Raw genomic sequence first — 26334 nt, 5'->3', positions numbered from 1 at the left:
TTGGTAAGCATTTTACATAAATTCATCATTTCATTTCATTCTTACATTGCTCTTGCCCTAATATCTCTAATTTACAGCTGAGCAAACATGAGTTCAGAAAAGTGAACCAGCTTCCCAGGGCCACACAGTTAGTAAGGGAAAGAGTCTGGATTTGAGGGCAAATCTGGTTTCTTCGAAGCTCAGCTTTCCTCTGAGTGAAACTGCTTTCAGCGCCTTGGAATGAGTGCCTAATACGCAGCCTGCCGTACGGCAGCCTTTCCTTGAATATCTCGAGCTCCTCAGCCGCATATATTTTAATCCACTTAGGGTGGCTGATCTAAAGTAGAGTCTGTTAAATATATTGAGGTTTTACAGGGAAATGCTTTTAAGTATCAAGCATTACTGCACCTGATGAAAATGGCATTATCCGTTTACTTAACTTTCTTCAGTTTTTTAAACTACTAACGTTTTGGGGCTGCTGTAAGGAGTAAAAGGAAGAAAGGATGTTAAATGCTTGCCCCGCCCTGGCACTTAGTGTGTAGCAAGCAAACCCCACCCCTGCCATCTTGTTCCCTTGACCATGTGCATCTTGGAAGCCACGGTCACTCCAGCACATGGAGGACTAGGCAGAGGATTTTGAGTCCACTGCCCACACCGTTATTAACAGGTTAAGCTGACTGCCTCGTTTTCTCTCGATTGTCAGCAACAGAAGACTAGGCGATGTGTAGTTTGCCTCTCTAACATGACTATGTGGTTGCTGGACTTGATTTAATGAAAAGGCAAGGGCACAGGAATAGTACCTGCTAGGTTCATTTAACTCCTGCTGGTTTCCCTGATGCTCTGGAATAGAAAACATACCCATCTACCTTCAGTAAACCTTTAGGTGCTGTTAGCAAGCTCTCCCAGGCAACCAAAAGGAAGAGATTTAGTTATATGGATAGCTAGAAAAACAAAACTCTGTTTTAAACTCACACGGAATTTGAGGATTTCATTGCAAGTTATGGACGGATTTTAATGTAGGATCTTCTCAGTATCATTGAATTATAAAGCAATTATTTATGGTTTTTAATATAAAAGGTGACATCCTTGGGGCACCTGGGTGGCTCAGTCTGTTAAGCGGCTGCCTTCAGTTCAGGTCATGATCCCAGGGTCCTGGGATCGAGTCCTACATCAAGTCCCACATCGGGCTCCCTGCTCAGCAGGGAGTCTGCTTCTCCCTCTGCCCTTCCCCCGGCTTGTGCTCTCTCTAGGTCACACTCTCTCTCAAATAAATAAATAAAATCTTAAAAAAAACATATTCCTGATAAGGCTATACTTCAAAAATAGCTTTTGAAGTTAAAAATTCCAAAATTCATACCATTGGTATAAATTATAAATTATTGAGCTTATAACGGGACAGTTGAAAAATCATTACAGTGGTGGCTTATTCATTATGATAAATTACATTTTTTCAGGATCACATTTGAAGTACCAGAGTCGATACACACACACACACACACACACACATACACACACACACACACACACACACAGGGACATTTAAAATAGGAAGCACAAAACTATGAGAAACCACACTGGGAAGAGTGCAGTGGCCGTCTTCAATCACATCCATCAACACCTGCCCAGTGGTTAGGGGTAAGGGTGCAGATTGGTCACCTCTGAAAATGAGGATGCACTTTTATGAGAAAAACTCATCAACATAAATCTAATGAGTTACGGTCTTTGTTGTGAGAAATGAGAACCTCTGTGGTCTCACCCTACAGAACATTAAAAAAACATTACTAAGAGGAAATTGAAAAAGTAATATATGTTGGGGTGATGAGGCAACTTTTTTCTGATTGACCAGATAGATAAATATGGCAAGCAAGTATCAAAATACATTTAATTTTGCCACAACAATGAATATTCTCTTGACAAAAAGCATGTGAATCACCTTGGACTCATGAAACTGGGTGGTGATAAATAGATACATCTTTAATGATGCTTGGAGTGGTTTCATTCCCCACCCTTCTTTTTTTTTTTTTTTTTAGACGCTTGTTTTGTTGTTTATATTAATTTAAATTCAGCTTTGCAGGCTGGATGCCCTCACACCACTAGGTAATGCTAAATATGTGCAGCACTTTCCTTGAGCAATTGCCAAACATTTCCTTCACCGGGACCCATTGCTCCCAAGAACCTAGAATGTTGGAGCTCACTGGTCCCCGATTTAGGGTGGTTTTTGTTTTTTGTTTTGTTTTGTTTTGTTTTTTTGAGGTCATTGTTATCACTTTTTTTTTCTTCCATCTGGGAAGAAATATAAAATATACAGTTCATAGGTCCAGAGCTTCATCTAGGGATGTTTACTAAAGCTTCTAAGGACCAAGGCTGAGTCAAACTAAAAGTCAAAACAAATTCTCCCAAGCAATAAATAACATTAATCTGATTTAGTCACTTAATCTGGCATCAGCAGGCAGAAGCAGAAATACTTCCCCACATTCTAGGTATTTTTTGCTGGTATTAAAACTTAAAGTCTTAGGCAAAGCCATATAAAATCTTACAAAGTTGGTCTTTCTGCAAAATGATGGCTTCACTACAGTTATGATCCTCTTTGGAAGGGAAAAATAATGTTTTCAGAATTCCACAGTATTAGCAGCTGCAAAGAAAATAAATAGTACTCAGAGTTTAATTTGTAGTCATTGGGGAAGAAGGGAAAGATGATGAATAACGAATGTTGCCAGTTCATCCTTAAGAATTTGTCTTTGCTATCTGGTACGTGGAACATCCTACTGGGCAAATATAACGACTATTAAAACGAAAATGTAAAGCCTCTGCAGAGAATTGGAAATTGGAGCATTAGATCATATTTACAAACATTTTCATTCCCTACCACTGAAAATCAAGTGAGAAGCCAGAAATTGAAACCCGGGCCACAATGGCTTGAAGGAATTTGCTTTTGTACGAGACGTCCCCACTTGCCCTTGTTACGAATTAACCACGGGCTGAAATATGCATTCTTTAAATTACAATTCAGATTCTCTATAGGAAAGTTATAATACATTCATAGATGAAGAGGGGAGAGCTGTGTGAGAGCACGGTGGACCTCAGCCCTTGTTTACCACAAAATGAATTCATATAGGTCCTTATAGTGGAATCAAGATGACAGAGGTCTTACGACGGCCGTGTGGTCACTGAGGAGGAACATGGTTCTGTGCAAACTGAAGGGAGTTCCCCACCATAGGCCTGTCCTTCCTCGTCTCTAGTGGGAAATCAGCAGTTTCTGTTTATGTTCTTGGGGACCAGAGGTCCCAATGGATCTACCTCTACCTACCCCCCTGATGGTTACCTGATTGCCACCTAACTTCTGCAGGCATCAAAACCAGCTTCTTTTTTTTTCCTTTTTTTACAGTCAAAGTGATTTTGAAACAAAAGTGAGGGTCATCAGATATTTCTCAGACTCCCAAAATCTAGAACGGTGCCTAGCACCTAGTGGCCTTCTTCAAAGATTAAACAAAAACAAAAACAAACAAACAAACAAAAAAAAAAACCTGCTACTTTTCAAGAGAAAATAAGAATCTATGTCAATGAAGGGTGAATTCAGCTGTCCAGGGACGCATGTGAGTGGGCAAACAGTCCTCAAAAGGAGGGGCCGCGGGAGATCACCTCAAGCCACTGACAAATGCAGCAGTCTCCCAGAAGGAGAAAAGAGCCTGCAGGAACTCGTCAAGAGAAGGGGCTGTAGCATTATGTAATTGCTGCCATCTTGACCATTCTGCTTACTGGAAACCTAGGATTTCTTCTTCATTGGCCGGTTGCTGGTGCCATAGACGGCAAGATTTGCAGAACGCTCTTGTTAATCCAAAAGAAAGGATTTTCATGAATTCAGATGGCTGGGCGATTTCCGGGTCTTCTACAGTAAGAATGAGAGCAGATGGTAGGGCTGGGCGCGGGGTGCACAGCAGAGCCCCGAAAGGATTTGCTGAGTGAGTGAGTGAATAAGTGAGTGAATATATAAGGGATTAATTTGTGCATGAAGCAAATGCATGAATAAAACAACACACTTTGGGGCACCTGGGTGGCTCAGATGGTTAAGCGTCTGCCTTCGGCTCAGATCATGATCTCCAGATGCTGGGATCGAGGCCCATGTCCGGCTCCCAGCTCAGCGGGGAGTCTGTTTCTCCCTCCCTCTGCCTCTCCCCCTGCTGGTGCTCTCTCTGCCTTTCTCTCTCTCTAATGAATAAATAAAAAAACAAACGAAAAAAACACCCACTCTTAATTTTGAAGCCATTCAGAATAAAGCAAAGATGTTCAATTACTGGCTTTTCCAGATAAGGTTGAAGAGATTTTTGTTCCTTTGCTAGAATCATCTACAGTCACTCCAATCCCCTACTCTTTCTGACAGTGAAAGAGTTGCTAATATGTCTGTATTATCTCTTCATATAAAAATACTTTTAATATGTAAATATTAATATTCATATAAAGAACCAAACAAACCAATTGCTAACCATAAGTGATAAATTTCCAAGGGAAAGATGGGCATGGAACAAAGTGGCAATTTCTCCTTCCATTTCCAAAAGAATCTCTCCAAATTCCCCTTCCCTTGCCCAAAGAAAATTGCATTTAGTGCTGAGAGTCTTGTTTATTTAAGCTTTGCTGGGAGAACCTTTTCTGTATCACTGGGTGTTTCTGTCGCGTCCCAGACGAAGCCAGTCAACTTTGGATTCCACATCAGGCCCAATCAAACCTTGAGCTAATATTTTGCAAAATTCACTCTCCCCTCCTCTGTCTTCCTCATCCCACCTTCTAGTTAAGTAAAAGCAGAGTGGTAGAGGGAAAATAGCACCATAGAGAAATAAAGAACTAAATAATCCAGAGCTTGCCAATATGCCTTTCAGTAGAGTAGATTTATAATTCAGATACAATTTTAAAATTTGTGTTGAGGAGTGGCTCAGTGGTTAAAGTGTCTGCCTTCGGCTCAGGTCATGATCGCAGGGTCCTGGGATCGAGCCCCTCATTGGGCTCCCCGCTAGGCAGGAAGCCTGTTCCCTCTCCCATTCCCCGTGCTTGTGTTCCCTCTCTCACTGTGTCTCTCTCTGTCAAATAAATAAATAAAATCTTAAAAAAAAAGAAAACTTGTGTTGATGGTGGGCACCTATACTGTGTTCAGGAAAAAGATTTGTGTCCTGGACACTGATCCCTGCCCACCAGTCACTCCACAAATAAGCCAGGCAGGCAATTACAATGACTCCCCACTTAATTCCTATCTCAACATAGGATCATCTTGTGTACGTTTAATTTAATCTTTAGACTATACTCTGGATCGAAACTTTTACTCTGCCAATGTTTCCTAATGCTTGAGTGGGAACCCAAATAAAAGAGGGATAGAAAAATCTCACATTTACAGTAAAATATGTAAGAACAGATACTGCGATGCATCTTAAAATTAAAAAAATTAAGGAAAAAACCAAAAACACCTGCATGCAGTGTCAAGTGTGCCAGATTCAGTTGTTGTGTTATTATAATAGGAACTGTCAACAGTTCAGACTGTGGTCGCAGCTGCTAACTTCATTTTGCCAAGGGACTCAAGAAAGATTCAGGTCCAATAAGAATGATCATCGTATCAGTTGGGTTGACTCTTACCTGGGAGACCTGTCAGTTCCCTGAGATGTGGCGTTTCTTCCACAATGTTTGCTGCTAATGGGCTGTGGAACCCGGGTTCAAGCCATGCACTATAAGCAAATCATTCCTATCAAACACCTGTGGAATTGACATGACTTATCCTGTCTTAGATCATGAAGATCGTGTGGGACCCCTTTCCCCCTGCCTCATCATTTGGAATTGGAAAACAAATGCATGTACATTAGACTTCCTCTTTCTCAACAGTTAAACAAATAAAAGACCATGTTTGAGAGAGTGTTTGGGAGTTTGGGGTAGTCTTGTGCTCTTTAATCATATGTCTAATTAAAGATAAGACAAGAAGTAAAGACCCATATGCACATTTTTACTGTACTTTATAAATAGTGTTGTTGCTGATAAGAACAGTCTTGCTAAGATAACTGCCAAATGACCAGGTCAAAATTCCTCCTGACTCCTCTGACCTTCCCTTGGGTATTGTCACTGTTTTCTCCTTTGGTGGGCACTGGCTCTCCCTGGTGCAACTTTCAGGTTTTCAAGAGCTTCAGTAGCATTTCAGGAATGAAAGCATTGCCATAGTATCCATTTTTAAGTCGGCTGACATTTTTTTCTCTTATTTTTTTTTAATTTAAATTCAAGTAGCCAACATAGAGTACATCATGAGTTTCAGATATAGGGTTCAGTAATTCACCAGCTGACATGCCCACAATCAGTGTGAGAAATAGCAGCCACCAGCTCTCAGAACTAAACCAAGTTCATAGTCTATGGGAAGGTGTATATTGTGCTCACAGTTTTAAATCCTCCCTCTGGTAACTCATCAAACTTTCTCTTCTCTTCCAAGTCTTCTTTCTTTCTTATTTATTTATCTATCTATCTATCTATCTATCTATCTATCTATCTATCTATCTAACAGAGAGAGAGTGAGAGAGAGAAAGAGAGAGAGCACAAGCAGAGGGAGCGGCAGGCAGAGGAAGAAGCTGGCTCCTCACCAAGTAGGGAGCCCAATGTGGGACTCGATCCCAGGACCCTGGGATCATGACCTGAGCTGAAGGTAGACGCTTAACCGACTGAGACACCCAGGCATCCCCCAAGTCTCCTTCTTGCATTCATTTCTCCTCTACTTTGCAAGTGTTCTCAGTGAACAAAGTCCCATGACCCACAGGTACTCCTTTTTTAGTATTATTGATCTTAATGATTGAGGTAAAGACCGTCCCTATTTTGCCTGTTTTTAAAATTGCAGATGGGAATGGCTTAGAAAATACTCGCTAATGTTCACGATTAAGTCATGTTTAATTTGTAAAAAACCCACTGAACTATGGGCCCGAAATGCTAACATTCTAAGAAAAACATAAAGAGATGGTACCTTTGGCTCACACTTGCCCCTCTCACAGGCAGTGATGAGAGATAGTCGGGAGAGAATGACAAGCTTAAATCTCTTGGTCACATAATTGACAGTTATCAAGCCCCAAAAGTGGGGCAAGAGGACAGAAGTGATACCCAGCAGGATATAATCCTCAGAGCCTCTCACTATCCCTGCCAACCTGCTCGGGGGCCACAGGCCCTCCCTTCCCCTTGGATTAAAGCTCAGGCTCTTGCCCCACGACTTCTCGTAGGCACTCAGGGAAACTCAGTCTTCTAGAGTGACGTTAAGGTGCCAACAAGATGCCCTGTTCCCTGACAATAATCAACACTTGGAACCTAACTTAAACTTCCCACAGCCCCCAGCAGCGTCCCCAGGCGGGCCTCCTTCCTGCTGCTGCTGTGGGAAAGGGTAGCCTTTCCCTGGTGGAATGATTCTCCTTTCTTCAGCTTGCTAACTCCGTTCCTGACAGGGCAGGCTGAAGTGGGGGGGGGGGGTACAGATGGGCATAAAAATGGCCCTCTGTTGAACTGCTAAGAGACGGCCTCCGCCCTCTGGGCCAGCAGATGGCTCAAGCCAGCTCTCTCATGAGGTCGTCTGAGGCCCAGCTGGGACCTTCCAACAGCACAGTGCTATGGGCAAGGGCCAATGCAGTATAGCCCTCTCTCTCTGTCTCTCTCTCTCTCTGTCTCTCATCCCTCTGCTTTCTCTTCCTCTTCTTTGCTCTTCTTTTTCTCTCTTCCCTCCTCAGCTCAAAAACCACAGCCTCTCACCTTTAGATTCTTTAGGTGTATGTTCCCCAAATTTGAGGGGACGATATTTACTCAACCACCTTTACTAACCTGGAGGTGAGGAGAAACTCCCGATGCCCCACCCCTGGGACTGAGGAAGACACACAGAATTTCAAAATCTTTCTGTGTCTGCCCTCTGAGTTCTTGAATTGTCTTACTGGTTTTCAGCAGCATAGTCTAGTCCCTCCCTTGGATTGCAACATCTACTGAATCTTGGTGCTTCAAAGGAAACTTCAGGTTAGCATTCTGTTACAAGACAGGGAGGATTTAATTATTTTTCATGGTGAACTACTGTTTTCTGTTCTTCATGGTAAACTATTTTCATGGTGACATCATAATACTCAGAATAACACAAAGGAGCCTTTACAAATTAGTACAAATGCCAGGAGTTACCACACTGGCACGTAAGTAAAATTAAGTTATGAACGAACACTTATTGAACACCTATTTGGTTGGTGAAGCAGTGTTCCGTGCTTTGTGTACATTATCTTATTTCATCCTCACAATATCCTTATGAAGTGGGCGTCATTATTCCCATTTTACAGATGAATACCCTGAGGTTCTAGGAAGTGAAGTAATTTGCCAACGATGTCCCACGGGTTACTGGCAAAGCCTGGGCTTGAACCTGGCCAGTGGAGAATTTTATTCCTCTATAGACCTATCCTAAATTCTATTAAGGAGAATGATCCTTAATGGCTCTTAAGAAGATTTCAGAGAAGAGGATTGTTTCTATTGATGCTATTGCTGTCTTTACAACATCCGGCTTTCATGCAAATTATCCTTCTCCCAATGTGACCGCAAGTGACACTGTGAAGATCCTGGCACCTCTAATTCTTTACTCTTGTCTGTGAGTGTGTTTCCAAAATCGAAAACCAATAGCGAAGCATCCAACGGGGATCCTAATTCTAACTGACAGCGGGAAACATTGAGTAGATAGATATTCCCAGGGGTAGAGCACCTCTCAATAACCATAACACAAGCGTCAAAACGTACACCTTTTAAGACATTCTGTTTCACAGTTGCTCATTAAAGAGCTACGTGTCATCCATTTCTTGCAAATTGCTCTAAGATAATTTGTCTCATCTCCTGGGCTTCGGTGATGCCATTTTTAGGCACTGCCATTCCCGATGCCCATACCCAAGCCAGACATTGTTAGTCACTAGTGGTGCTGTATTTTTCCCAAACCCTGAGACCTCCAGAGTTCGGGGAAGCCACAGCCAACTGATTGGCATTGCCTCCAAGATTAAAGCCAAGGGTCCTTAGTTGAGCATCTCCCTCTTTTGAGCTCCATCATCTGCTTATCTTCATGCTTTTACTCTTCTCTGGTTCAGATTCTCTGCTAAAGCCCCTCTCAATATCCATGCCTCTCTTTTTCCCCATCTTGGACAGAGCCAAATGCAAGAAGGCACGACTGCGTCTCGGAAAAATAAATTTTGTTTGGAGAATAATTGTTTTCTCCTACCTTTCGTGGAATCAACATCCTAACCAGAGCTGCCAAAATAATTCTAAGTGGGTTTAACCTTACAACTGGAGGCAAGTGAGATCACTGACTGTGTTATATAAAGAAGACAAAATCCTCCTTCAGAGAAAGAGAGAGAATGGCTATTGCCAGACCACAGAGGAAGGGGAAGGTGATGGGCTGCTTCCATCCTGGGGATCGCTCACCACCCGCTCCCTGGCTCTCCGGTGCTCTTTGTTCGATGCTAGTGTTAACAAAAGCCTCTTGACCAAAAAATGCTGAGGTTACACAAATATTTGGCAAAGAATTGTCTCTGCGGATGGATTGAACATGCTGAGAAAGTCACCGATTTACAGTATGGACAGATTTCCTTTTCTTAAAGATATGTGCAACAAAATTACTTGTCATTCTGACATCTGCAAACACATTCTCCGAGGCAGAGTTTAACAGCATGTCATAGACAATTACCTGTGGCCCATCAGATGACTTGTCTGGGTGCCCTGGGCTTCAGTGATGCCAGCATCGGCTGCGGCTGAGGACACCACATGTGGGCAGTGAATAAATTCAGTGCACATTATCCTCCATCGGTCCTAATTCGTCCCTACTGAGCACCTCAACTAGCACGAAGTCCGTAAGGGCACTATGATGATAACCCGGTGACCCCAAATTGCTGAGATTTGCTACAGTCCCAAGATAATCTTTATGATGGCTAAAGTCCTAATTGCCACTGAATGAACAACAGTCACTTTTATGTGTAAGCCACCCAAACTTCTACGGAAACAGGGATAGATGTGTTAATGAACACTAGTAGTCATTTTAACTATATTTTTTAGTTGCTCTTACGACACTTCATTTTAGGTTGTGGTTTATGCTCATAACTCCTCCAAGGAAAAAGACAGGTGGACACGAGCAACAACAACCAAGGAAGTCCCCTGTCGAAGAGGCCAGAGCTCTTTTAGGTCACAAGTTATCATTACAATACAAGTAAGGGCCCAGGCCTGGTTAAAGCATTCATGAGAAGATGAGTCATTACTGTTAGGGCCAGGGCAAAGACATCAAGGATCATTGCAAATGATGCCTGAGCTATTTGCTGTGGGATTGATGGGGCAATAACTTCACCCAAAAATTTCTAATGTTGCAACCAAGGCATAAAGTAGGCCATGCGTTTTGAATTGCAGTGGAAGTCAACGAATCCAGCAACCCCTCTGTCAGGGATTCATGGAGGCTTTTTGCTTCACCCTTAGCCAACTACAATAGCATCCGGGTGACTGAGCTCCTCTCCAGAGTCTCTCACTGCTTCAGTCTCTTCTATCCACACCTTTGTCTTCACACCAGAAATAGTTCCACTTCTGTGCTCCTTTCCACCCCCTCAATAACCATCCTTGAATCCCCTTGCCTGGAGGGGATTTGACACCTTCCATGCTGACCTGTCCCTGCTCCACTGTCTCAACTGTCTTGCTTGAAAACTAGTCAGTGCACCATCCCCCGTGTTTCTCACGTCCAGCTAGTCTCTCGTTTGGAATGGTTTCTCTGCCCTCCTGAATCCCACCCAATGCTCGAGGCTCTGCCCTGCCCCCATTTCTTCAGTCAAGTCTCCCTTAACCACCCTCATCATTCTTCCTCCAATAGCGCTCATTCATTCCCAGTATGCCTTGGAGCACTCATCACATGGATATAGAGATTCTTATCAGGTAGTGCTTGCCACTTGTTTGGTACTTATCATTTCTCTGTTGAATTGATAGAATCTTGGCATGCAATGTGCCTGCCTTGTTGCCCCCTCCTCTGCCCCCAGTTGCATCTTCTTGGTCTTCTCCATGGCGTGTGATGCCACACTCCCTGCAGAAAAGAGCCTGCAGGCAGCAGGCTGCTCTGCCAAAGTCAGTTCTCTCGTATAGTTAATGCCTTGACCAGGAGTCACAGTCTACTGGCTGGCCTTGTTCGCTCAGCAACACATCTTTCCATCAGGACTCTCCTAGCTGCAAATCCTGACCTCTGGGAGCCAGAAATGCAAACTCCAAAGGCTAGTCTTCGGGCTACAGAGCTCTCAGAAGCATCCTCTCTCTCTTTGCCCTCCAGTCAGAGTTCTCCTAACATCAAAGATCAGTTTTAATTTCCTGATTTCCTTGGAATATGTGTAGATGTAAATACTTCCCTTGAATATCAAAAGGCCTCTAATTTCAAATACAATTTCCACAAGTAAAACTGCCAACTTTACGCAAGTGCCAAGGGCCTCATACCATGGCTGCCCCGGCATCTCTGGCTTCCTTGTTGAGATCTCTCTGGCGTCAGGATCCGAGGAAGCGTTTTGGTGAGGTCTGTGGAAGTGCTGAGAGGAGTCGGGGCCAACCGAAGCAAAACAGGCACATCTGGGAATTTGTAGACAACACAGTGTGTGATCATCTCTACCCTCGATGAATGGGAGCACGCTGGGGGATATTAGGAAACCCCCATAGTGCACTGCCAAGTTCATGATGTGCCCAGATGGTCATCCCAACTCCCCTGCAAAGGGGAACAAGAATGAGAAATGCACAGCTTCACAGAAGGCTTCCAGACCTTGGAACTGTCCAACCCCACCCCCCCAGCTGGCAGACAAACCCTCCTTGCTAAAGGGCCCCTCCAGCCGTGCAGTCCCAGATCCCTCTGGCTCTGACATGAGTGCTGTCCTGCCCTCCACAAGTGATGCTGGGGGCCCCAAAAGAAGAGAGGAGCTGGTGGGGGAGGAGACGTAAGTGGCCCCATGTTTTAGTAATGTCAAGCACAGTGTTTGGAGCGAGGATGCACTTACAGGAAAGGCTGGTGAGTCGTTTGCATTTGCCTTTCCTCTTTCCAGCGGGAAAGCAGGCCAAGCATCTCATTACTGCGAGGGGAGCAGAGACTCGTGTCAATCTTCTCAGAGCAGAATGCCTCCCAGCATCACAGTGAGCTCTGTAGCTGTCAGGCACTGTGCCTCAGCGGAAGCCTTCTCCCGGCTTACTTACTCACACGGGCTCCTAAACACGCTGACATGCTGCCTAAAATAGAACCCACAACCCTGCCACCTAAACGAATCGGCTTCTCTTGGCTTTCAACTCAGGCCAGTCCAATGGAGTGGGACTTCTCAGGCCGAAGACAGGGGGAGGCCAGAGTGGACCAGTCAGAGTGGGTGTGGGAGAGGACCCTGTTCCCCAGGCCTCTCCACACTGCCTGTGGGGTCAGAGGAAGAGCCTCTGAAGCCTAAGCTGCTTCCTGCAAGGCCACTCATCAATGCAGTACTTAAGTGCTCTCATCTATCCATGTGGACTCCTGATCTTGCTGGCTGGGCCTGCTGGGACGGACTCACTGCTGATGCTGCAGCCCGGACCCCACAGGCTTGCTCAGGGAGACCCGCAGAGCTACGGACTCTCTAAGAGCCTGCTGATCGCTTTCGCAGTCATTACGTGACCTTCATCGGCATCCACGGACAACTGCCCCCAATACTTAGCATGCACACAGCTCCTCCAGCAGCGCCATCCCACGGGGGCTTCTGCTGTGGAAGCAACGGCCTAGTGAGGAGGGGGCGCTCCCTCCATTGTGATCCTCCGCAATAAAAGGTGCGCTCTTGGGGTTCTCCTGTGGTTCTTGTTGCTTCTGGAATCCTAGTGATAGCAGAGTCTAGAAGCCATTCATTCAAAAGACATGTGTGGAGAACCTGTGTCCAAAGCCCCCTCTGGAGTGCTGCAGGGGCAGAAAACAGAAGCATTTATAAACTCAGACCACAAGCAGCGTGTTGTCTGGAGGGAAATTACAAACGGGATGCCGTGCCCTCCCTAAGAGTGGGTCCTCGCCCATGTCCTCCATGCGGTGGGAACCAGATGACATGATGGAAGAGTCACCATCTGGGGCTCAGCGGACCTGGACTCCAGCTCTGTCACTTACCAGCACCTACATCAAGTGACAGGTGAGCCTACGCGGTCTTACCCACTTAAAGGGGGCGGGACTAATGTGCAGTTGCTAGCGGACGTAAGAACGTGGAAGGAAATGAAACCGTGGATGTAAAAGCACTTCCGGAGACAGTATTAGGAATATGTCTTGGTGGCCCCAAGGCTGCATTACCACAGTTCGCATCTGGGAGGGGACCCTGGAAGGTGACTCAAAGAGCAGCGCTGCTGAGCCATCCCGTGCCGTGTGGAGGGGAAAGCATCCAACCACCAGCTCCGTGACTCCCCTAGAAGAGTCCGTAACTTTGGAAGACACATCATCTTTTCATTCTGTACTGGCAACATATGAATGTGATCTATGTTTCCAGATCTCAGAGACACCCTGACCATTTGCTATCCTGCCTATGCGCCCTTCCTCCTTAGCACCGTGAGTGGGTCCAGCGAGGTCCCTCCTGCAACACTCCGCCTGATCCCTTCACTGAAGCCCAAGCCACTAGATGCAAGCAGAAACTTTATCTGCCACCTGCCACAGAAGCCCTGAACTTCTAACCCTTAAGATCCAGTTTCAAACACATTGTCTAAAAGGCATATTTTCAAAATTTCCATCTTCGGTTGCCATTCCAACTCTGTTTTAGAGTTGCAAGCATTTGTTTGTGATCCCAATTCTCTCAAGCCTTCAGAAAGCTGAGGCTCCTTGAGTTGGTAGGTGGCAGAGCTGGGAATGGAATCCCGTCTCCCTGATGCCAGAACCAGGGTGGTGAGGTGCACTCTTGCTGGCATGCCAAGGACCTTGAGGGAGGAGTAGGATGAAAGGTAAAAGGATGCAGGGATGGAGACAGTAGATGAGGACAAGGCAGGGGAAAGGATGTGAGGGAGCACGCTGGGTCTGAGGGGCTCATCTGGGGAAGATATGTGGCTCTCCTGCTAGACGAGGGTCTTGGTTGCCACGAGAAGTCCATCTTCTAGCTGGTTCTGAGACAACAAAGCAGATGTCTGTGAAATCCCAGGTTTGTGTCCTCACTGAAGCTTGGTTTTACTTTCAAGTAAGATGCTTTCCCCTGCCTTTCCATGCACCCCATTCATGTGTGCTTATCTCTCCTGCAGATGCTCATGCCCTGCCACTGTCTTCCACACCCACATCTCCAGATCTGGTCACCATGGTCTCTCGATGGGCTCTCGGGAGCATCCTGCACAGAGCAGGGCATGAGTGGTCTTCGGTTGCATGTGCAGACCCAGAGCAGAGCCCAGCACCTCACCTTTGGGCCCGTCTCTTGCAGATTATTGGGACCATTCCTCTGATGCCGAATCCAGGGCCATCGAGCCAAGCGGCGAGCGGCACTCAGGGCCTTCAAGTGCAGCCCATCACCCCCCAGCTCCTGACCAACGCCCAGGGCCAGATCATTGCCACGGTCATCGGGAACCAGATCCTCCCAGTGATCAACACCCAGGGCATCACACTCTCACCCATCAAGCCCGGCCAGCAGGTAACGGCCCCAAGTCCAGGCAGCCGTGGCTACCTGGACCCCCCCCCCCTTCCTTACCGCTCATCTTCTGTTTGGTCTCAATCAATGAAGAATAATTTTTAAATCACAAAATATTCCAACCTGAATCCTAACATATCAATAATTTCAAAAGGCAAGTAGTTCTTTTTTCATTCTTAGAGAATATAGGTAAGAGCTAGCTCTCTAATCCAAAAATATGAATATATTAAGTTATAAACCAATAGTGGCCTACAATTCAATAGTGATGCGTCCTTACTTTGACACTGATGGTACTTAATTTTCAGACAATTTTAAAAGGGTTCAAGAAGAAACCAAGACCATTTATGCCTTAACTGTAAATGAGAAAAAAAAATTACTCCATTGCACAATAAAGCAGGGATTATCCCATAAGAGGGCAGGTGTATACAAAGTTTAATATCATCACAGAGGTGGGAGTGGCCAACTTTGACTGAAGAGTTTTGAGTTCTCACAGATAAAATGATTTGGGGACTGAGTCTTGTTGAATGAAGATGGAGCAATGATGGGATCACAGTACGCCAGGCCACGGGAACAGCAGGTGCAAAGCCAGGGGAATATGAAGGAGGATGGAGTGTTGTGAAACAGAAGAAAGGCTCATGTGATTGGAGTGCAGGGGGGGCTGAGGACAGTCATGGAAAGGGCTCCATAATCAAGCTGGAAAGGATGGACTTCGTCTTTGTGTGATCTTGAACACATCATGCATCATCTCTGTGCCCGTGTCCTCATCTGTAAAATGGGGATAACCAGTACCTGACTCACAGAGTGGTTGTGAGGATTCAATGAGTCAATCTATATGAAGTGGTTAGTGCCTGGCACACAGGAAGCCCTTACATAGTCATGATGATGGTGATGACCATCTACTCTGCAGGCTTGGGAATCTGTGAGAGTATTCCGAGGGAGGAATGACATGCTCAGCTTCATTTTTCAAGAAAACAACTCTAACTCGGGGAGCAGATGGAGGCTGAGCTGAAGTGGTGAAACATCTATTGTAAACAAACCATTTAAGAGACTATAGCAAAACACAAAGAGGAATTTATGAAAGCATGCGCTGGATAGCTGAAACGAAGGGTCTGGAATTGTAGTAGCATCCAGGACAGGATCTGAGAGTCAACGAGTGCATACGGTATAGCTGAGAACAAATCCAACATCCAGAAAAAATCAGGAGGAGCGAGAAAAGGAAGGAAGATGAAGGAGTCACTTGGGGAAACAGCTTTTAAGGAATGGAAGAGGAAGGGAGAGATGGAAGAAGTGGCCAGTTAAGGAGGAGAGGAATCCAGAGGGTCACGATCTAGCATCCAAGAGTTTTTTAAAAGTAGGAAGTGGACACAGTGTCAAATGCTACAGAGATGAAATCAGGTAAAGCAATGGAGAAACATCAATTCCTCTCTTTCTTTGTTGTAACGCTTTAAAGTCTGGAGCTGCTCTGTTTGAAACATTTTGAAACCAGCAGCTGGGTGAGTCAAGAAGCAAAAGTTGGAAGGGCTAAGACTCAGATTTGCAGTTGAAGGGTGCACTAACAAGAAAGGTGATGGGAGGAGAAGATAAATATTAACAGTGAGTACGTGACTGAGTAGATGGCCTCACGGGTTGTTGGAAAACTATAATGTAAAGCGTCTAGCAAGGAAATAAAATACGAAGGAAAAAGGAAGAAGAAAGCACTGCTCAGTTCTTCATCATTTGTCTGTAACAAAGTAGAAGTGTCTTTCCAGAGATCTCAGCCATTTGGCTTCTGATCCAACCATGTATACAACCCACTCTTGGTGGCACTCGAAGACTGTGCTTGGAAAATCCAGTTGCTTGTTCAATAAATATTTTTAAAAATTTGTTTAGTATATATATTTATTGACCACCTGCCATTTGTCAGGCACTGTACATGGAAGCTAGGCTGGTGGACATGACAGATACCATGAGCCCTTCCTTCATGGAGTTCACAGTCTAGCGAGGAAGATGGACATTCATCAAAGACTTGCACAAATATGTACCTGAGATCTATAGTAAATGCCATGAGGAAGCAGTGAGGGGATCTATGAGTAGATCAAGCAAGGCTACCTCTTCCACTGAGGAGTGAACACTAGGTAAAACCAAGTCAGGTCTGAACACACTTCCCAGAGATGGGGGCTCTGGTCTTAATGCCCTATGGTTCTCCCTCCAAATCTAAACCACTGCCTGGAGAGCCAAGGCTCCCAGCACCCCTCTTCTTCCTCAGCTTAATCATACTCAGTGGCTCACTCCCTGCCAGATATATCACTGAGGACTTCCCTCCCCTCTCCTCACCCCTATCTCTCAGCTAGCTTATTTCTTTTACTATTTACAAGATGCCATCTCTACCTTCTAAATGGTTCCCTAAATAAGGTAAGAGCCTCTATCTTTTATTGGCTTTTTAAGACCTATTTCTATGTGTTCAAACTTACGCTAAAATTATCTCTAAGGGGAAAAATGAGATCAGCCTCTTTTCATACAATCTGCTGAAAACTATTTCTGTCAGTAAAGCCAAGTTGTAAATTGCCACAAAGGTGATGAATTAATTAGAAATCATCAACATTTAATACAAAACAGCTCTCATTCTCACCTTGGATTTCAGAGGAGGGCGTGTAGGTGATAGACGATTCCAGTTACATAAAATTACAGCTCTAGATTTGAGGTAGGATGGTTTTAATCCAGGAGAAGGACCTAGGCAAGAAATGGCCAAAAAAAAAAAGGCAGATATGGTGCCATTCCTCCACTCTTTGTCCAAAGTAGACATCATTGATCCATTTCCGCCACTGTGGGAACATGTGGTCCTCTGCTGCTCTAACGGCCATGACTGTCTTCTTCACAGTAGAACTGGAGAGCTAGTAACTGGTAAGAAACAGCCAGCCCCTTGGGGGTGTGCCTTGCAAGTCCACTTCGTGTCAATTATGAGCAGCATCCCAGAAAGCAGGACTGTCTTGGACGGTGTACATGAGTGCTGAGAGGACATGTGAACACAGCTGGAGAAGAGTGGCATACGAACCTTCCTGAATGTCCAAGTCACAGCAGGCGCCCCCGGGTCCGTCCTTCTTGTTGCAGCCATGTGCACGTGGTCTATTCTAGTCCCAGAAAGATCGAGGGAACCAGTGGGGAACCTGGTTAGAAATATCAGGAAATGGTGGAAAGAAACGAATGGCTATTGTTATTTCTTGGCACCAGCTCTGAAACACCTTGAAGCGCCCCGGAACATATAGTAGAGTGCTAACAAGTTGGGTGAATTGACAGGAGATGCGCAAGTCTGAGTCCTGGATATAAAAGCTGGGATCCTGAGATCATAAAATGCCCAAGAGTCCACAAGTAAAAAGCCCAGAGCTGGAGGCATAAGGATAGTAGTCTTCAATTTTTTTCTTTAAATACTACCCTTTACATTGAAGAAATATAATACAGACAACCGCTAAAAAATAAAGGATTTCTATCATACAGTAGAGAAGTTTCTCAATTTATTTTTTCATGTGATTTATGACAAATGCCTGCTCTCACAAGAGCATAGTTCCAACAGTAAAATACATCATAAATTACAGGAGCAGAAAGTTCCCTAACTCACACTCAGAAGGGAGTTCACTTTCACGGAGTAAAGTACCTTGGACCAGATTACCCGGGGTGACTTGTTTTAATTTAATGAAAAAATTACATCTTAACTTCATTTTTACATCTGCCTAGCATTAATTAAAGGAACCTGAATAAAATCTAAGAGTGGACCCTCAACTACTCTTGATGATGATTTATTCCAATGATAAAAGATTGAGAACCTGCAAAGTTATCATCTGGAATGCAAGCAATATATTTTTAAAATATATACCAAGACTCAATGGCACTAGATTCAGCCTTCACAGTATCACATCAGAGATTCTTGGTGAGCAATACAAGAGAATAAAAGTCAGAAGAAGACTAGATAAAAAAAAAAAAAGAAAGAAAGAAACCGAGAAAGATAGAAGTATCTTTCTGGGCATGAAAAAAAAGCTACTTAATACAAAAATATTTGGTGGATTTTGAAAGTAAGCTTTTGTTCCCTCCATTAGACTCTGCAGCTACTGTGGATTATGGCGAACTCCCCACCAAAGTGAGAGGGCCCCACATCCCCTGGTTTGCCCTTACAACCCCTGACCGTGAATTAATGATTTCTCCGTAGCCGCACAGACATCATTTTTGTGTATATTTTTTCTCCCTTTGACTAAATTCCAACAAAATTTAGCGGGAGTTTGTAGCACCATTAAGAGGGTAGAGACACTTGAAAGGGAAAATGTTGCAATTTGTAAAATCAAAGCAATGAAAATTTTCAGAAATTAAAGGCTGTAGCTGTAATCCTTGGAGACTGTCCTCTATGAAGGCATGCAACTTCTCTTCAAAGAGTAATCTTGGCCTTTATAGGAAACCAAAGGAAGGTAGTTCATTTAAATCGGCTCCTCAAAATGCCATCTGATTATCCAAATCCATTCATTTGCTTTTCAAGTAAGTACAAAATGTACTCCCTTACCTGTTTTTGAAAATCAACTGCCTTTCCCAGCCCCTGCCTGCCTATCACAGTGGTTCCCGATCTCTTTCTTAGAGCCACCCACAATGAGACATAAATGAGGCATTTCCACCCACAAGGGATCTGAAATAGCATAGGAGTTTTCCTAGATGGATGCAACGTGTGTATCAGCAACTCCAACACAAAATAGCCCTTTGACCTTCCAGCCACACAACTGGGTGTCTCGCCCTTCTGGTCTCCCCTCGTCCCTCCCTGCCAAGCCCAGCTGACAGTGCCCTGGCCTGGAATGCCTTTCCCACCGTCTCTGTCTGGCAAACTCTGGCCACCGTCCCTCTGTCCAGGATCCCCCCTTCTCGAAGCTTCCCTACAAGCTCCCTCCTCTCTGCTTTCCCCCCTGCTCCATTCCTTTTCATCACCTGGGCTGTCATTAGGTATCTACACCCGAAAGACAGGGAGCTGGCTGACTCAGCCTGGTTCAGGACCCCACCCATGGTGGGGGCTCAGTCAGTGATGTTCGGTTGAATCGCTGCACCAGCATCCCAGAGCCATGCTTCCAGAGCAGCCCAGCCCAGGCCTTTCTGTGCCTTTCCAGTTCTGTGCCTCCTGTCAGTTTGCAGTATGTTCCCAAGTTAGGGACCGCCGCTTGAGAGGGGCTCCCACACAGCATTGCCTTCTCTAGTCATCTCATTTGTGAATGTTAACCCGTTCCTCTCACCCACCGCACTCTCCCACCTTACTACCTCAACTCCATGTAATCCCTGGTTTTCTGCCCTGCTTTGTCCCATCATTGTGTGTCCCCAGCGCTTTTTAGGACTGCCACTGGCCTTGCCTGCCCGTGTGCGGTGTCTTCCTGAATCCTGCCCCCACGCTGCCTCTCCTCACTTCCCCGCAGCCTTGAGTGTCTGGTGTGACTGCTCTCTTTCTTGAGCCCACTGGTATTTCCGCTTCCGGAGCTTCACTCCCCTACAGACAGGAAGTATCTGAGGGAGTCTTACAGCTGGGGCTCTTCTTCCTGTGCAGGTTAAAGAGCCACTTCCCAGTCATGGAGAGAACTAGGAGGAAAATCCAGGGAGTGGGGGCACCTGGGTGGCTCAGTCGTTAAGCGTCTGCCTTCGGCTTAGGTCATGGTCCCAGGGTCCTGGGATCGAGCCCTGCATCGGGCTCCCTGCTCAGTGGGGAGGCCTGCTTCACCCTCTCCCACTCCCCCTGCTTGTGTTCCCTCTTTTGCTGTGTCTCTCTCTGTCAAATAAATAAAATCTTCAAAAAAAAAAAGAAAGAAAGAAAATCCAGGGAGTCTCCTGGACCCTGCCAAAAGGACAGCTCCCTCCTTGCTTTTTTCAAGCCTTACAAAAGATAATTCAAATCTCCACTAAATATCATGTTTCAGGTCCTCAAAATTTTTCAAGCTAGCTTGTCCTGATATAAACCCTAAATCTTAGCAAATCTAAGATCTGGGGTCCTGTCCTACCCACAGTGGAACGAGCAGCTCAGTAACACTCAGGCAGTCATTATGTCCTCCTCATTCTTGAAGGTTCTTATTAAATCTGGGCTGTGGCTTCTCTTGTTTGGACATAATAAATACTCCTCCTTTACCCTTTTTCAAAGAGAAGCTCCTTCAAAACCCTTGTGTGGTCCCCCAACCATCAGCATCATGTAGGAACTTGTTAGAAATGCAAATTCTTGCACCCCATCCCAGATGCATCAGACCCCCGGGAAAGGGTGGGGGGTATGATCTGTGTTTTAACAGCCAGGTGATTCTGATAAACGCTAAATCTGGAGACCCACTTCGTTTCTCTTCGAGCTATTATAAGGTACACAGTAGGTACTCAGAAAAGTGCAGGGACAGAGAATCATGATGTCCTCCTGCATGCTCTTGCTCCTGCTAGAACTCTTGCGGTCATATTCACGTTCTCATCGCACCACCTGGGGGTTCAGTCTGTGGTTCATTATATGGCTCCCTGCCCTGACATACTTGTAAAAGGCCGGACCTCCTCCATTTTGCCTTGGCATAATTGGAGAGTTTTTCCTTCCCCAAATTAATCTCTCTATATTTAATTCCATTTGAATTCTACTGTTTATATGCATTCATTTTTCCAACTTGTCTAGGACATTCTGCATTTTATCCCACTTTCCAAGACCCTGTCACCTCCACTTATTTTTGTAGCAATTGTGGATTCAATTGGAAGATGCTTTATTCCAGAAACTAAAACATTATTAAAGATATACTGTGTTACACATGGAAGCTCTACAAGGAGCCAGGGCATGGAAAATCAAGAACGTCTGTAAAGCCTGCTTGTACTTGAATTTACTTTTGTTGAATATATTAAACACCCAGCAATTCCAGCCAACACAAACAAACCAACAAAGCCAGCCTTTCACACGCCACAGGAAGGGAGAAGCTTTTCAGACCTCGAATCCTGTCCTTCCCTGTTTGTCATTTCCTGGAAGAGATGGACATTCCTCCCTCCTTCCCTGGGTAATGCAAAGCCCCAGGTTAACATGAACTGCCCCTTCCCTCTCCTGTTTGGTTGGCTCTGTGCTCTCAGCCTGTATGAGTCTGCTTGGGGCTGACAGAGTGCCATAAATAGGGTGAAGTTTATTGTCTCACAGTTCTGGAAGCTAGAAGTCCAAGATCACTGTGTCGGGCAGGGGTGTCTTCCCCTGATGCCCCTCTCCTGGGTTTGCAGGTGGTCACCCCCTTCCTGTGTCCACATATGGTCTCCCGCCTCTACCAGTCTGTGTCCTAACCTCTTTTTTGAAAGACACCAGTCATACTGGATGAAGCCCCACCCTAAGGACCTCGTTTTAACTTCATTACCTCTTTGAAGACCCAATCTCCAATTATAGTCCCATTCTGAGATACTGGAGGTTAGGACTTTATCATATGAATTTGGGGTGGGACACATTTCAGCCCATAACACAGCCTATTTACATCTGACTTACAGCTCAATAAAAGGCAAGAAAGTGATTCCCCGAACTTAGATGGAAACAAATTCCAGATCCTTTAGGCAGTGCAGTGGGGGTATAGTGAATAAATAGAAAATATGATCATATAAACAGGATACTGAGAAAAGTAAATTTGGGGTACAACAAATAACTGGAACTCATTACATTAAGCAAAGGACAATCTATAAGCAATTCCATCCAAGATGTGTCCCAGACGACACCAAAATCATAGTGCTCTGGCCATCTCTGACTACCATGTTTTCCTAAAAAATATGACATTTTTAAATTCAGGACCTATAGAAAATAATCCTAAACTAGAAAAATACTTAAATTGTCATATTTAGCGAAACAGATGAGATATGTTCAAAATGATAGACCATGATCTACGCTTGTGCTGATCAACTCTAGCGTGTAGCTCACCGTGACCAATTTGAACACATCTCATGTGTCCCCACACCATCCAGCTAGAGCTTCCTGCCGTCCTCCTGACTCATACCTGTCTCCAGGGGTAGACAGGAGTGGGGCAGTGGTGTGCCTGCTGGAAGGAGCGCTGGCTCCTGTGTCAGACTTTCCTGGACTCAAAACTCAGTTATATCAGCTGTGTGACCCCAGGTAAGCCATCTTAAGTCTGTTTCCTCTTCTGTAAGGACAACACCAATACCTAACCAAAAGGGCTAATACTAAGATTTAAAAGTCTACATAAAGACATGTGGGAAGCATCTCATCAATGGTATCCATACAGTTGGCCTCTCAAGATCAAACCAACCAATGTAATAAAACATCTGCCTTCTTAGAAGCTTCTAAGTCTCTTCTCTCCAGGAAGGAAAAGGAAAGAAGGCTTTCCTTCAGGCTTCTCCTTATTCCCAAATAACCTGCACACTCTTTTGGTGAAGTATGCCACTTTTTATGGCCAGTTATGTATGAGGCATTTACACACCTATTTCTTTTGCCAGTAATTACACAGTATAAGTAATACAGGATTTTCAGATTTAAGTCGGGGTCTGAAAAACAACAGAATTAAATCTAATTCTAATGTTGCTTATTTAAAGTCTTTGAAATTTCTATATTGAAATCCAGAGTTGTTTCATGAAGTAGCTTAAATCTCTGCTTTCCCTTTCTTTATTTGATACATATATATTTTTTAAAATTTTATTATGTTAATCACCACACATTACATCATTAGTTTTTGATGTACTGTTCCATGATTCATTGTTTGCGTATAACACCCAGTGCTCCACGCAGAACGTGCCCTCCTTAATACCCATCACCAGGCTAACCCATCCCCCCACCCCCCTCCCCTCTAGAACCCCCAGTTTGTTTCTCAGAGTCCACAGTCTCTCACGGTTCATCTCCCCCTCTGATTTCCCCCCTTCATTTTTCCGATGTTACATATATTTTTAAGCATATTTCTCATGAAACTAAGAACATCACAGATAAGGCTATTTTTTTGTCATTTACCTGAAAGAATTACAGTGCTAGGGATGGGAAGTAAGAGAAGTGTTACTCTAACATCCTCTTTTTCTGAGGGAAGAAGTGATAAAAGAGGGTCAGTCTCTGGGCTCGTTTTGATATGTACAAAAGGCTATTCCATCTGGACTTACATGTGATTCTAGAATTAACAGATACATGTCTATACATTCTCTACATTAGAATGATGATTATATAATCTCGATTCTTGACAAGTAAGAACTTTTCAGAATTTTTCTTGGTTATTCCATATTGTCTGGTTAAACTATGGAGGGAAAGCAGAACCCCAATGTCCTAAAAAAATGCTTATTTACTTTGGAAGAAATGTATCTTTCTTAGACACTTAGGTATCTTAGAGTCATCTCATTCTCTGACTGTGTGGACACAGGACAAGCTCTTAAAAGAACTATTTTATTTTCCTCTTGAATTTCTTCTCCTGCATAGCTTAAGGCATAAGGCCTAGTTTGCTTTTTTGTGTCCTTAGTGAGACTGCAGCCCATTAATTTGTTTCTCTACTGAGTTGTATCTGAGGAAGAAAAATTTTAATTGATTATTGTCTTACCCAGTTCCTTGATGGTACTTTACCACACCCAGGGCCAATAAAATATTGATGGAATGGTAAAACGGAAGGCTATCTCATGATTCAGTGACTCAAAACTGTGAAAAGCTTTTGTCAAGTAACAATATTTAGAAGGACAACTCAATAAGTTAGAAGGGGTAGACTGACATGCAAATATCCATCACCTTTTATTAAGCAAATTAAAAATAGATTTAATCTTTAATATCTGTCCCTACAGAATAAAATTTACTGGATTCAATTGTTGATTATGTGCTCGGCAGATCGGCTAATTACTTTGGGGCAGATGTTTGATGCATATTAATTTGGGTTCCATGTCAATTATCACTATCTTTTATTCACAATATAACCTCCACTTAGCACAGTTCAGTAACAATAAGGATGTTCACTTGAAAGGTAACTTCAAGCAATTCTGAAGGGGGACAAAATGGCATCCCGGAAGGAGCCCTGAGCTATGAATGAGAGCCCGGATTCTAATGTTCTCCGAACCACGTGACCTTGGGCCAGTCATTTATGCCTCATAATCATGCTAGGTGTATATCTGCCGCATAGGGATGTCATATGAACCCGGGGGAGCAAAAGCATTACCACAAGGGACGAGAAGGAGAAAGAGCTCCTCATGCATTTCCAAAGTAGCATTTTACTAATAGTTGTTTGCAGGTAAAATGTTAATTGATGGTTAAAAACACGTTAGGGAATTTAAAGGACCGACAAATCCCAAGCATTGGTAAGGACAGAGAGCAACTGGAATTTTCATACATTTCTTGTGGGAATACGAAATGCTACAACCACATTGGAAATCGGTCTGGTAGTTTCTTAAAAAAGTTCAACATGCATTTATAGTAGGATGAAGGAATTCCACAATTCCACTCCCAGGTGTTTATAGAAGAGAAATGAAAACACAGGTATACACAAGCACTTGTACATGAGCGTTTACTGCTCTATTCATAATGGCCCCAGACTGGAAATAACCCAAACGTCCATCAACAGATGAATGGATAAACAACCTACGGCATAGATATCTATATGAATATAGAGATATATGCTACAAATATATACTATATATACTACTCAGCAATAAAAAGGGATGATACTGCTGACACATGCAACAAAATGAATCTTAAAAACAGTATCCCAGCAAAAAAAAAAAAACAGATAAAAGGAGAGTACATACTGTACGATTCCATTTTTAGAATCATGCCAAATGAGTCCATTGTGGCAGAAAGTCCATTGTGGCTGTCTGGGGCTGGGCCTTGGGGGTAAATGGATTGCGAAGGGGATGAGGGAACTCTACAGAATGATGGGAAGGAAGGTCCTATGTCTTGATTATGAAGGTGGTGTCACAGATGTGTCTATTTGACAAAACTCATCAAACTGCATGCTTGAAATGGGTGTATTTTATTATGTATAAATGATCTCTCAATAAAGTTGAATGAAAAAATGAACAGACACACACACACACACACACACACAGGGAAGGCAGTGACAAATGTGAAGTTGACATGTCCCAGGCTGACCGTCAGATCCTGAGCAAGTGATCAGAGGTCAGGTCAGGCCATGGACTTTGGTGGGAGAGCCAACCAAAGTTCAGGGCCAGACCTGATTCTCCCCCTGGGCTGACTTCCTTTTATAGAAACCCTACTATACCTTTGTGAGTGTGACAATGGCCACGAAAGCAGTTTGTAAACCAAGGAGGGCTATCTCCAGCCACGAAGGGTGCGATGGCTAAGGCTGATCGTGCACCTGTCCAGGGTCTTGAGCTGCCCCCTTTGTGTCAGCTTCCGGGGCGGGGCTTCTTCCAACCTCCCTCTCCTGTGCTGGGCTTCCCTCACCACCCAGAACAACAGGCCTTTGAGAACCTCTAAAGGAGCCATGAATAAATGGACATAAAGACAACCTTTCTCGAGGCGCACTGAATTTTGAAAATTAGGTTAATTCTTGCTTCTGGCGTGGTGATTAAGAGCTCGAGCCTCCAGGTCAGACTACACATGTCCAGACACCAGCTCCCCTACACCTACCGGATGAACCCACAAAACCCTTTAACTTCTCAGAGCTTCCACTTCTTTGTCTGCAAAAGAGAGGTTAAAATAGTACCCACTTCACAGGCCGATATAAGAAATGAGCGAGGGCATCAAAGTCCTTAACACAGGGTGGCACGGAGTAAGAGAGCAACAACTGAAAGCCACAAATACTACTGGATATTTTTGTCCTGGCTGCCCCAACTTCTCTCTCCGTTTCCTATAGGACAT

At 44.3% G+C, this 26334-nt stretch overlaps 1 protein-coding gene across 2 annotated transcripts in view; it reads left to right on the top strand.

The window, feature by feature from the left end:
* Positions 1-26334, top strand: part of POU6F2 (POU class 6 homeobox 2) — a 494308-nt gene that overhangs the window by 453858 nt on the left and 14116 nt on the right. For both annotated transcript variants that reach the window (XM_035723420.1, XM_027575065.1), the window contains exon 7: positions 14373-14579. In XM_035723420.1, coding sequence (XP_035579313.1) covers positions 14373-14579 — 207 coding nt within the window. The remainder of the gene's footprint in view (positions 1-14372; positions 14580-26334) is intronic.

The sequence above is a fragment of the Zalophus californianus genome, chromosome 12, assembly GCF_009762305.2.
Source record: "Zalophus californianus isolate mZalCal1 chromosome 12, mZalCal1.pri.v2, whole genome shotgun sequence".
NCBI lineage: Eukaryota > Metazoa > Chordata > Mammalia > Carnivora > Otariidae > Zalophus > Zalophus californianus.
Note: the sequence above shows the minus strand (reverse complement) of the source record. Positions and strands in the feature narration are given on the sequence as shown.